We start from the raw sequence: 12,109 nt of genomic DNA, 5'->3' as shown, positions 1-12,109 counted from the left end.
AAATAAAAAATAGGATATCTAGACAAGCTAGCTATCGCTGATTTCAGCTCAAAAGTTACAGACTAAGATGGTAAAGCTCGCTGTAAAGTAAGTTTACCATCTTAGTCTGTAACTTTTCCAAGTATCTACTCAACCCAACTATATCCAAATAAGCCTAGACTTTCGATAATAGATTATCAACCGCCCATAATTCTGTAATATCTATACCATTTATCAGACTGTCTAAAGATCTATATGATAGATTACCTGACACATTCTAGTATATGAATCCCAGCAAATCCCAAACAATCACTGTTTTGTTGCCAGAGGATATACGTGAATTAGATATCCATCCGAACCAAGAACTCTCCTCAATATATCAGCACTGGTCAAGAGACACTAGCATCTATTGAGCCGGTCTAACCCCAACCCCAATCTCAGATGATTACTTCACCATTCCGCCGCCATCCCAACCTAAATCCCAACCAGCCAAACACAACCTAATAAGACCATCAACCGCCCATGCCTATCTAGTTAACCATTCAACCAATACATTATAACATATTAGAACCCCAACTCAATAAAACTCAACCCAATATTATCTTAAACCATATGAAAGTCATACCAAATAGAAAATTAGTAGGAATTCAATTCAGTTTGTTTTACTTAAAACAAGACTATCTAAGTAGTAATTTAAACTCGCAATGGCCGTTTATTATAACCTATCTCAACTACATCTACATCAAACCAAACACAGCATCTACCAACTTCTTCAAAACACAACACAGTTGCAGTATTATCACACGACCTTACTTCATAATACCACTAACCCAAGATGACGTCATCATCTTATTTCAACTCCACCATAGTTGCTTATAAAAGGCACTGCCCGTGGCAAGGACTAGCTTCAATAGAGTATGTATTAGTGTGGTGTTCAAAGTATCCATCACCATTCTTTGCTTGTATTGGGTTAGTAGTGGATTGGGTTAGGTTAGGTTAGTAGTGGGCTGGGTTAGAGATTGGTAGAGTACAACTCCAAACTATAAATAGAGAAAGGAATTGGTTTAAGAAGATACTAACCCAATTAGGTGATGTACACGTCATACTCAACACGTTGATACTTTATTCAATAAATCCTACGAGCATTCGGCCTGATTAGGTCTTGGTAGAAGCTAGTATTGGGTTGGTATTGGTTGGCAACAGCGTGTAGCCACTCAGTAACACGACAACTAGTTGGGTTAGTATTGGGCACTACAACCTAATACTAACCTAATACTAAGTCAACTTCTATCTTTCTTAACTTCTATCTCTCTCAGCACAATAAGAACGCAATACGAACACAATACGAACACAATACGAACTTAATAGTCTAATAAACTAAGTTGGCTTTAAATTATAGTGACTTGTGATAAGAATGCGATGGATTAAAAAGGAGGCGGCACATATCATAAAGAGCAAAGAGGCCTTTATGTGCATGTACCCGAACTATCCCATGGCCGCCCAGGTTTATGATGATATTGTTTTCCAGACTAAATCGGCTTTAGATACACCGAAGAAGTTGCAGGAAGCCGTGTACGTTTTGGCCGTTTATTACATTCTCTTGACTGAAGAGGGTACGGTGACACCGCGCGAGATTTACTATCGAGGCAAGAGCCTTTTTTGCACGCCACGAGTTATTGGGCGAGTTTTAGATAGAATAGCTGAACGTTTAGGAGTTGATTTAACTTATTTGAATATTGCACCTTCTTTGAAAGGTTTGGTCTATGGGAAGTGTGTGATTAAAAAGCCAGATTCAACCCAGTTTCTTTCTGGGCTTTCTATTATCCCACGAATGGATAATGTGGAGTATGTGGCCACTTCAGCTAATACAGTGCTAGTGGTTGAGAAAGAAGCTATCTTTAACAATATCATTCAAGCGGTCAGCTTAATTGAGACAGCCACCGGTAAAGAGTTGCTAGTAGTAACGGGCAAAGGATATCCCTGTGGCAATACTTTACGGCTTTTAATGCTACTCTCTTCAGCTCGAGTTTTTGGACTCTTTGATTGCGATCCACACGGACTTAATATCTATCATGTTTACAAAAACGGCAGTAAAAAACGACCTCATCTACGTGTGCCTAATCTTGAAAGAATTGGGGTCTTTATCAATGAAATACCCGCCACAGAAGAGCTACTTCCTATTCAAAATGGTTCACCAGAACATTCATTACTTCGTAATATCTCCAACTTCTGTGACGAATCTCTTGCCCTTGATATCAAAACCATGCTCAATTGTCAAAAGAAAGCCTCTATTGAGAACGTCATTTCTTCTATTCCCATCCCCCAGTACCTCATCGCCAAACTCAAAGAACATGCCACCTTTTGCACTCAATAATACAATCTAGCTCAATCCAATACAACACAACCCAACTCAATTCAACACAAGCATACTATCTATTTATTCAGGGCATGCACCCTTTAATTACGATTTACTTGGCAGTCCTACATAGCCAACACCAACTGAGCACCAACCTAACATCATTTTAAATCTATCTTTTGACTATCTTAAACACCACCAACCCAATAGCTTAACATAATACTAACACAATACCAAGACAATCTTATCACGCACTCGCCCAAGCACTAGCTAGGTTCTCTTTCAGATTGATTAGGTTAGGGTTAAGAGCTTCAATTATAAGCAGGGCAGAGCCAATTGCTACCACCAAGGCAATTGCCCCTACAGCTACTTTCCAAGAATTCTCCAATATAACTGCTACAATAGTGATAACCAGCAGAAGCAGGGATAAACCCGTAAAGGGCACATGTGATGAGCGCAACAGGAAAAAACAACCCAAGGACATTCCTCCACAAATCAGAATACACCATCCCAAAGTCAAAGCCGACCAGCAAAAACCTTGGGATATCCTTCTATATATTTCTCGTCGTCCACTCTTCGTTTTCATCCATTCATTAGATAGCCTAACCATCTGCCAAATAACAAAAGCAAGTAACCCTAAAGTAGCCACACCAGCCACACTACTCGCACAAATAATCAGGTCCCTCGGATATTCAGCCAACTTCATATTTGCCTCCGAACTACAGATCAAGTAAACCAACGAACTACAAGCAAAGATCATAGCATAAGTTAGACCCAAAACAAAACTTGCCCAAGCAGTCGAGTAAAGCAGCACACTAGATATTTCTGATGGCATATAAGTTTTCTCACGAGCTATCGGCCTGCCCGGTGTATAGTTCTGCGCAGCATGTGAAACCCCATCAAATTGATAGCGAAGACACATAAAGCTTGCCGCCGTAGCAATAGTATATTTATAGCACCAGCTTAGTTTCAGTTGAGGTTTAGTATCTGAACTACTCATCATATCACTAAAACTTTTACAAGCAAATACTCCTAATCGGGCAATTTAACTGGCCAGTTCTACCAAAAATTACCATATATGGTAATAGTCATTTTTCATTCAAAATACCCAAAACCAACCTAAATCAACGCCAAATAGCTTATCTCCCTAATCATATGCCAAATTCCATTCCATTCCACCCCCTCCTAACCTAATCTCACTTAATGTCACCAGATCTTATATAAAGATATAACCTAGATAAATACACAACCTATATAAAGACATAACTTATAAACACTAATCCAACACCCACACAATTTAGTATCTATTTAAGCATCTAAACTCTGCCCTACTATACTCTATATAACTACCACTCTACTCTATCTAAACCATACCCTACTCTATCTAAACCTTACTCTACTCTATCTAAACCTTACTCTACTCTATCTAACACCCACCCAATACTAACCCAATACTAAACCTAAACCACATTAAATCTAATCTACAATACTAATTCGGCTGCAAACTATCCCAAGACTTTATTCATTTTGGCCATCGCGACTTCGCTGCACTAAAGGCCCATTGTCCCAAACCACCTTGTGCGTGTCTGTTTCTATGCAGACTAAACTTCCCACCCCCAAAGTTTCCTGAGCCACCGACTCTAATGCACTCCATACGCCGGCAATACTCTCCTTCGACACCAAACCAGCCATAATATTTAGACAATTTCTTCGTACATGTCCCCTTCCGCCTCACTTTTGGCCGGTTCTGCATACTTCCGAACATACTCCTGCACTCGTTCTTCATAAGCCGTACGACTACTAAGGTACAACTTACCGGCCTCAGGATTCAAAGGATCCTCAGGATTGGGATAGGAAAGGAGCTGGGGCAAGAACGTTTCGATAATGTTAAGCACATCATACAAAGGCGACCAAACTTGGTTCAAAACATCCAAACAAACCGAACCACTTGTTTCATCAATGTTCGGATGAAACACCCTAGTTATGAACCCAATTGATGGTGACTTAAACGGAAACTCCTGTGGTAAGTAAACGCGAACTCGAAATAATCCACCGGCAAAAGGTGTTCCTTCTGGCCCCTTAATAGTCACAATAAAAGCCGATCCAGAAGAGTCACCATCACACTCAACGCAGTAGTTCTTTTTGAACAACTTATGTATCTCGCTTTTGATCCTGTTCATCCCCGTGCACTCTGTTTTGTAAATAAAGGCAAATACCAATTGTTCGCCGTCATATTAAGCAATAGTTGGCTCTTTTTTTATGACTATACCATTGGATGTTGCACTTATTGCTGCTATTTCACGACCGACTGGAGTAATTGGCCACAAAAACACTCTCCCCTGGCCTCGTTTATCAGCCGATTTTCATTGGCTCAAACAACTTACCACTCAAGTACCAACTGGGTTAATCATGGGCCGAGCCACCTACGACTCAATTGGCAAGCCTTTACCCGGCCGGACTATGGTTGTACTTACTTCTCAAGTCAGTGTGTTAACTTCCGGTTCTTATCCTTCTCTTTACTATGTTCCTAATTTAACCTCAGCCTTAGACTTTTGTACTACTCAAAACCTTCGTCCTATTATCTTTGGAGGTTCTTCTCTCTATACTGAAGCTCTCCAAACTCTTCCATGCACTATCTATCTCACCCTTATTGAAGATTCTTTTACTGGCGACAGACACTTCCCCATGCACCTCATTGATCCAAGCAAACTCACCAATATAACTTCCCAAGCCACTGGTCAACCCAATCTCACTATTACCCAATCCGGTTTGACATTTGGCTTCTACACCATGTTCCATACTCCCAACTCCATACCTCTCCAATAAATTCAACCTATTGGGTTAAGTTAAGATTGAGTTAAGTTGAGTATTGTATTAGTTAAGTTAAGATTGAGTTAAGTATTGAGTTAAGTTAAGATTGAGTATAGTACTAAGTTAAGTATAGTATCGTATTGAATATAGTACTAAGTTAAGTACTAAGTTAACATCACTAGACATTTATTGTTTGTACATGATGATAAGTAAGAAGATGCCGTTATAATCAAGTCTTAGTAATTCCCAAAGCATTCAGTAAACTCTAATACCATTCGAATTCTCTACTAACCCATAAGTATAGCCTATTATCAAGTTAAGTTAAGTTAAGTTAAGTATAGTATAGTATAGTATAGTTTGGGTTATACTAAGTTGTAATGCTTTTCATACAATCACTTCAGTACTACCCTAATACGACCCCACCCCTACTAATACCACCCCCACTAAATCCAATCTTATTTTATATATTCAATTTGATATGACGTCATCTTCTAACACAGACATATCTTTTATTTTTTTAACCCTTGACAATGGTAAGAGGCCCCCGTAAACACTTAAAAAGACTTAACGCCCCAAGATCTTGGATGTTAGATAAATTAGGCGGTGCATTTGCCCCCCGTTCTCGTTGTGGACCCCATCAATTAACAGCTTCTCTTCCTCTCTGCTTAATTATCAGACGTAAACTAAGCTTTGCTAAGAATACCAAAGAAATTGATTATATCTTACGTAGTAGAATGGTCAAAGTAGATGGTAAGCCTAGATTAGATAAGAAATATCCAGCTGGTTTTATGGATGTAATAAGCATTCCAAAAATCAAATCTCACTATCGCTTACTCTATAACGTCAAGCGCAAGTTCTGTTTAAAGCAGATTACAGAGGAAGAGTCCAAGTTTAAACTCTGCAAAGTCGTTGCTAAGCGAATGGAGAACAAAGGTATTTTAACTATTCATACTGGAGATGGTCGGACTATTAAGTACGCCGATCCAGACATTAAGATAGGAGATACGATTAAGTTTAATTTAGATACGCAAGAGATGGAAGAGTTTTACTCCTTTGGTACAGGTATGACTGGCTATGCTTTCCGAGGTAAGAATATGGGTTGTGTGGGTATTATTAGGGAGATTAAGTCGCATGTAAGTGGGTTTTTAATGCTTAATATGGAAGACTTAAACGGTCGGATGTTTATTACTCGGGCGGATAATGTTATGGTGATTGGTCAGAATGGAGAGAGTCTTATCTCTTTACCTGATGATATGGGTATTAAACCTAGTAAGATGGTTGAGAGTAATTTGGTTTATGGCGAGATTATGGAAGATGGTGGAGAGAATGAAGATCTTTCTCTTTCTTCTGAGGATGAGAGTGATCTTTCTTCTATTGATGAGTAGGTTTAAGTAATTCTTCCCTCTTCTTCTGGCTTTACTTGCTTTGGCTTTAACTTGGGGTTGCAAAGACTTCATTAAACTAGCCCTCCTAGGAGTAATAAAGGCATATCAACTTATTAGCTTATGTTATATTGGGTTATGTTATATTACGTATTGAGTTGGGTTATCTTAACTTAATACACCCAAATCTTATCTTATCTTATCAAAACACAACTAAATCTTAATCTTAACACAACTAAATCTTATCTTAACTTATCAAAACACGACTAAATCTTATCTTATCTTATCTTATCAAAACACGACTAAATCTTATCTTATCTTATCTTATCAAAACATAACTAAATCTTATCTTATCTTATCAAAACACAATACTAACTAAACCCAACTCAATTTAATGGCACTCGATTACAATTTATTGCTTAGTACTCGATCCAACTGTCCTAGAATAGATAATGGTACTCTACTCTCTAAATCCTCACACTCTCTTCTTCTGATCTCTTCTTCTAAAAGTCGTTTCTCTGGAGCACTTCGACTCAGACTACTTACACCTTTTCTCTTTAACTCTCGTGCCTTCTGAGCTAGTACTCTTACTTCTTCTAGTCCAGTAATAATCTCTTCAGTACTGGGTAGTTGTTCTACTTCGGCCACTCTTTGTTTTAACTCTTGTTTAGCTACAGTCTTCCCCATTAAACTCTCTTTAATCGCTCGCCATTCAGCTAGTAGAGCTGCTAAACCTAAAACTCGTGATTTTACTTGTTCAGCTGTAGCAACTTCAGTCTCAACTAGTCGACGTTCTAAGATAAACCCTTCGGGAAATCCAAAGATATTTCGTAATGTAAATCGTTCAAAAATCAACATATTTCGTTCTACAGATGCTTCTGCCCTATCTATCTGACCACCCATACCTTTACTAACCGGCAAGGACCTTTCTATCACGCGACAAACCATCTCATAAACCTCTTTATAGAACTCACTCGGCCCAAAACCAAAGAATTCTAACTCCTCTTCAAAGACACCCATAAAAATTTCGATTTCCCGGCTTTTCCCGCCTTCATTCTTCCCGCCTTTTCCCGTATTTAATAAGAAAGAAAGATTCCTCTAATGCGTGGTCCTCGTCTTTCCCTATCAGAAGAGTTCAGAGATACCTGGGATAAGGAGAATAAAGATCCAGTAACTCATGAATTCTCTCCCAGAACGCGTCGTACAAGAATTGAAGTAGCTTTACAAGATCTGCCTCTTTTACCTAGTTCTGGCAAAGGTACGCGGGTTAACTCTAATTGGCTGGATGATCTACTGAACGTATAGTAGAGATGTAATAAATAGTGCTAGATTTTTGTTTGTATGCGTAAAAGCCAGGATATAGATACTTATTTCCAAAAGACGCCCGAAGTAGTAGATGATGCTTACTTTAAGAAAACATCAGAAACTGAAGGTCCCGGTGAACGAAGAACTTCAGTCCGTCGTGTAAGTTTTGCTCCCGAACCAAGAGTAGCCGAAGCTTCAACTAGTGATTCAGTTGCAACTGAACAAACTAAGTCCGTTATTGTTGAGCATGGAGTAACTAGTAGTGAATCACTAGTTAGTGTTGCTCATCCTTTAGATGATATGAGTATTCTCAGTGAAACTCTACCACTATGTGAAGAACGAGAAGAGAACTTTATTATGGATGATTCTGAGGAGTCAGAAGATCGACGGATGAGTTTATGTCCACCCGACCGACGAACAATGGAGTATGTCACGCGAGATCAACTTAGCAGTAATAGTAATGGTAATGGTAAAGTTGAGATGAGTAATGGTAAAGTTGAGATGAGTAGTAGTAATAGTAATGTTAAAGTTGAGATGAGTAGTAGTAAAGTTGAAGTGAGTAATAATGGTAAAGTTGATGTTAGTGAAGATGTAGTAATGCAAGGTAGTGAGATGGGTGGTAATAGTGAGATGGGGGGTTTGGGGGAATTGGGGGGTTTGGAGGAAGATAATGAACTGGTGGCGGCTGAGACGGTTGATGAGATAGTTAGTGGTATGCTTTCAGAGATAGTTTGTGCGGGTGAGAGTCATACGCTGGTCTATGATACAGTGAATGTTGAAGAAGTCTTAAGTAAGTATGAAAGTACTCGGGCTACAGCTAGTAAGCGATTACGTGATGTTTTAGCTGAGACTGGGATTAGGTTTTTAGATAACTTAAGTTTAACGGCTAGAAGAGAAACCTTATCTAAGATAAGGAATAAGGTTTTGCCTGAGCAGATAATATACTATCGTGAGTTTATGCAAGCGAGAATTAAAGCTCAAAATGACTTAGCGGCTGTTTTAGCTGCGGAGATTGAACGAACGAGACATGATGCTGAAGTTTTGGAAAGAGAGATTGATTGTAGTTCTTTAAGTGCTTTAGATAGTACTCAGTTGGCTTCAAGATTAAGACAAACTAAATCAGATGCTAGAAGAGAAGGTAAAAGTCTTTGGCATGCCCAACGTTTAGCAGCTGAAACTGTCTTTGCTAGTACTATGGCCCAAACGGAACAACAACTAGCTCAGCACTTGGCTCAATTGAGATCAGAAGAGATTCGAGTTAAAGAAGCAATTGCTGCTGTGGATTTAGGAGGACTAGCTGCGGAAGAAGCTCGAATTCTAGCGGCTATTTCCACTAGTGCATCAACGGACGAGGCTTCTTTAGCAGCTGAAACTGCCCTGGAAAACGAACGACTGGCCCAGGAAAAGGTGCAAATAGCTGGTCAATTGGCTGAGCAAGAGGCCGAATGGAGTGCAGCAGCTGACTTAGCGGCTCAATCCCTTGCTACTGCTAATGAAGCTGCTGCCCAAACGGCTGCGGCTGTGGCTGCTGCTGAAGTGGGTCGAAGTGAGCTACTTAGTGCTAAAGAAGCTGTGGCTAGAGCCGAGGCGGTTTTTGGCTTGAATATTCAAGAAATCTCGCATAGTCGGCTGGTTTTTACTATCTCTGATGTAGCAGTGACTCTAATATACGATGGTTTGTTAGTTGTTGATGTTTCGGCCGTAGCCACCGGTAGTCTTTTCAAGGAGTTTGCTGCTGCTAGTGTAGGCAGTGTTCCAGAAGCTAAAGACTTAAATGAAGCCATTCCTGGGATTGCTCGGTATCTATTAGAAATGGCAGCTGTAGAGAAGGAAATAGCGGCGGCGGGTGTATCTCTTCCCTATGAGGCCAGGATTGAAGATGCTATTCTTACAGTGCGTTTCCAAGTAGGCCGAGGCCGATCTGGCTCTATGGGGGCTGTAACGGCTAAATTCCGAGCAGGCTCTGCCGTTCCCGACCTTAGCACTAATATTCGAGGTATTGCTCTTAAAACACCCCGCTATGGCCGCACGTCTCAAGCCGTCACCGCAGCTGTTCTAGCAGCCACCCGTAAATAAAGACTATTTAAGCCCAAACAGGCATTACAGTTGCTTATCTCATCTTAAGTTAATCTGGCATACCACTACACCACACTAACACCAACACTAACCTAACATCAACATAACATAACACAACTCAATCTAGATAAACATGTTTGAACAGTGGCTTTATTTAGTAAAGCAAGCACTAGGCCGCTGTCTTAATTATAAGGGGGTTGTCGTTAAACGACATTTAACTTGTCCAGTATTTGTAATATGCGTCTACTATTACTAGCGTAGTGCCAGCAGTACCAATAACAATAAGTGCTAAAGCTCCAAAAAGACTGTGTTTGCGATCCATACCTAGTGATCGTTATGTCTATTTATACCTTTAGTAACGACCTATCTTCCCTGATTGGCCCTGAAGGAACCAATCTTGCGGCGTAACGTAAGACAAGTAGCAAGTAAGATTTATTGTAAACATCCTGTTCTCGCCAGATAGGAAGTACCAATTATCATTGGCCCAACAGGTTTCCAATTGTCGCTACAACCAGGTAGTACTCCCGTCAGTTTACTTAGTAGTTCCACTAGCACCTCCTGCCCCACTAGATCCAGCCGTACTTCCAGATGAAGACGTACTACCAGACCCCATATAGTAATAAATACCAAATCCTAGTCCTGCTATAACAACTACACCAACAACTACTCCAATAATTATCTTAGTTCTTTTTCCTGCTTTGTCAGATTCTGCCATATCTTTCTTTTTACTCGGGCTTATATACTTTGAATTTGATCAGATCATTTGGAATCACTTTCTAGACAGATCCTTTTGCCCCCAACTCCATCTTCTCAGTGGTCAGCTAGCCCAAAGTCTAGGCAGCTTCCATCAAAATTTCTGTCAACCAATAGGCATTCACCCCCAATTACACCAACCACCATCCTACTCCACCCCCAACCCAATCTTCATTACTCTCCAGTACTAACAACTCCACCACCTTTCATTCATTCATTCCAATTTAATTCAAAGAAAACCGCACCCTATCTCCACTCCCACCAAATACCCATCCTAACCCCACTTCAACCCAACCCCAAACTCAATACCAACTCAATACTATCTCAAATAAACTTAACTCAACCATATCTTTATTATCTAACAACCAACTCATACTAACTCATATTAACTCAAATCCAAACTGAATCGCAAATTCTTCAACATGGACGAACTAAACCAGATTCTTTCCTCTACTCCCAAGAATATATCCAAGTCATCTAAGTCATCTAAGTCATCTAAGTCATCTAAACCATCCAGCACTAACTCAATACCCAACAAATCCAAACATACTCTTATGACGTCATCCAATCTTAATAATACTAACAAGTCCAATTCAAATCTACAAAACAGTAACTCATTCAGTATTCGAGGTACTTCTAAATCCAATATCGAAACAACCTACACAACCGACGGACTACGAGTCTATACCGAAGACGAACTTAAACTAGGCCGGAGTTTAGGAACCCCTGCATGTCCATTTGATTGCCAGTGTTGCTTTTAGCCATTTTTAATTTTAGTGTTTATATGGCTATCTTCAGTGCGTATGAACATCCAGTTCTTTTTGCTTTAGCTGTGGCTTTGGCTTCAGCCGGTTCTGCTCATCTTTTATGGTTACTTATTGATACGCGAATTAATTTCAAAAGACCAAGTGATAGAGAATGTACAATGTACTCTATCTATGTAGCAACTGGATGCATAGTTCTTTCCTGGGCATGTATCTTCTTAGGACAAGCACGACCTATCCTAAGTCCTTAGTCAATTTTCTATTTGTTTTGCATGGGCGAGATAGAGACATATGAGAAGCGATTAGTTGAGTTGTTTGCTCAGGAGAGTGAAGAGACTCTTGCAGTCTATTCTAAGTACATAGAGATAATTACTGATGTAATAGAGAAGAGAGTAGTTGTGGATGAAGAGTTAGAGACTGGTATTGCTAAGGAGAAAGCGGTTTTAGCGTATGGAACTCGGGTCTTTGAAGAGCTTAAAGAAAGACGGTTCGATAGAGAAGGATTGGAGTTACTGTTTAAAAGTGTGCATGAAAGTATGCAGTAGAGTAGGTATATTAGCAATAAATTGAGTCTAGTTAAGTTGTGTTTGGTTATGTTAAGTTATGCTAAGTTGTTGTTAGATTGATATGGGGTTATATTAAGTTATTATACTAACTCAATACGATATTCCAGGAGATAAGGC

The 12,109-nt window shown here is 39.7% G+C and overlaps 11 protein-coding genes across 11 annotated transcripts; 8 read left to right on the top strand and 3 right to left on the bottom strand.

The window, feature by feature from the left end:
- Positions 1-1,393: 1,393 nt before the first annotated feature.
- Positions 1,394-2,353, top strand: NEHOM01_0263 (meiotic recombination protein SPO11; the record flags this gene model as incomplete). The annotated part of the gene is made up of 1 exon (XM_051489141.1): positions 1,394-2,353. One exon carries the CDS (start codon positions 1,394-1,396, stop codon positions 2,351-2,353), a length of 960 nt encoding a protein of 319 aa, XP_051345101.1.
- Positions 2,354-2,582: 229 nt separating this feature from the next.
- Positions 2,583-3,338, bottom strand: NEHOM01_0262 (uncharacterized protein; the record flags this gene model as incomplete). The annotated part of the gene is made up of 1 exon (XM_051489140.1): positions 2,583-3,338. One exon carries the CDS (start codon positions 3,336-3,338, stop codon positions 2,583-2,585), a length of 756 nt encoding a protein of 251 aa, XP_051345100.1.
- Positions 3,339-4,032: 694 nt separating this feature from the next.
- Positions 4,033-4,515, bottom strand: NEHOM01_0261 (ubiquitin-conjugating enzyme E2 H; the record flags this gene model as incomplete). The annotated part of the gene is made up of 1 exon (XM_051489139.1): positions 4,033-4,515. The coding sequence occupies one exon, from the start codon at positions 4,513-4,515 to the stop codon at positions 4,033-4,035; it is 483 nt and encodes a 160-aa protein (XP_051345099.1).
- Positions 4,516-4,594: 79 nt separating this feature from the next.
- NEHOM01_0260 (dihydrofolate reductase) lies at positions 4,595-5,161 on the top strand (the record flags this gene model as incomplete). The annotated part of the gene is made up of 1 exon (XM_051489138.1): positions 4,595-5,161. One exon carries the CDS (start codon positions 4,595-4,597, stop codon positions 5,159-5,161), a length of 567 nt encoding a protein of 188 aa, XP_051345098.1.
- Positions 5,162-5,676: 515 nt separating this feature from the next.
- On the top strand, positions 5,677-6,531 carry NEHOM01_0259 (small subunit ribosomal protein S4e; the record flags this gene model as incomplete). The annotated part of the gene is made up of 1 exon (XM_051489137.1): positions 5,677-6,531. One exon carries the CDS (start codon positions 5,677-5,679, stop codon positions 6,529-6,531), a length of 855 nt encoding a protein of 284 aa, XP_051345097.1.
- A 402-nt stretch (positions 6,532-6,933) lies between these two features.
- Positions 6,934-7,548, bottom strand: NEHOM01_0258 (uncharacterized protein; the record flags this gene model as incomplete). The annotated part of the gene is made up of 1 exon (XM_051489136.1): positions 6,934-7,548. The coding sequence occupies one exon, from the start codon at positions 7,546-7,548 to the stop codon at positions 6,934-6,936; it is 615 nt and encodes a 204-aa protein (XP_051345096.1).
- Positions 7,549-7,629: 81 nt separating this feature from the next.
- On the top strand, positions 7,630-7,833 carry NEHOM01_0182 (uncharacterized protein; the record flags this gene model as incomplete). Its single annotated transcript, XM_051489060.1, has 1 exon — positions 7,630-7,833. The coding sequence occupies one exon, from the start codon at positions 7,630-7,632 to the stop codon at positions 7,831-7,833; it is 204 nt and encodes a 67-aa protein (XP_051345020.1).
- A 36-nt stretch (positions 7,834-7,869) lies between these two features.
- On the top strand, positions 7,870-9,909 carry NEHOM01_0257 (uncharacterized protein; the record flags this gene model as incomplete). Its single annotated transcript, XM_051489135.1, has 1 exon — positions 7,870-9,909. One exon carries the CDS (start codon positions 7,870-7,872, stop codon positions 9,907-9,909), a length of 2,040 nt encoding a protein of 679 aa, XP_051345095.1.
- Positions 9,910-11,084: 1,175 nt separating this feature from the next.
- NEHOM01_0256 (uncharacterized protein) lies at positions 11,085-11,423 on the top strand (the record flags this gene model as incomplete). Its single annotated transcript, XM_051489134.1, has 1 exon — positions 11,085-11,423. The coding sequence occupies one exon, from the start codon at positions 11,085-11,087 to the stop codon at positions 11,421-11,423; it is 339 nt and encodes a 112-aa protein (XP_051345094.1).
- A 23-nt stretch (positions 11,424-11,446) lies between these two features.
- NEHOM01_0181 (uncharacterized protein) lies at positions 11,447-11,677 on the top strand (the record flags this gene model as incomplete). Its single annotated transcript, XM_051489059.1, has 1 exon — positions 11,447-11,677. The coding sequence occupies one exon, from the start codon at positions 11,447-11,449 to the stop codon at positions 11,675-11,677; it is 231 nt and encodes a 76-aa protein (XP_051345019.1).
- Positions 11,678-11,698: 21 nt separating this feature from the next.
- NEHOM01_0180 (uncharacterized protein) lies at positions 11,699-11,971 on the top strand (the record flags this gene model as incomplete). Its single annotated transcript, XM_051489058.1, has 1 exon — positions 11,699-11,971. One exon carries the CDS (start codon positions 11,699-11,701, stop codon positions 11,969-11,971), a length of 273 nt encoding a protein of 90 aa, XP_051345018.1.
- Between the last annotated feature and the right edge of the window lie 138 nt (positions 11,972-12,109).

This window comes from Nematocida homosporus, assembly GCF_024244095.1.
Source record: "Nematocida homosporus strain JUm1504 chromosome Unknown 4444, whole genome shotgun sequence".
Lineage (NCBI taxonomy): Eukaryota > Fungi > Microsporidia > Nematocida > Nematocida homosporus.
The sequence above is the reverse complement of the archived record's forward strand: the minus strand, read 5'-3'. Positions and strand labels throughout refer to the sequence as shown.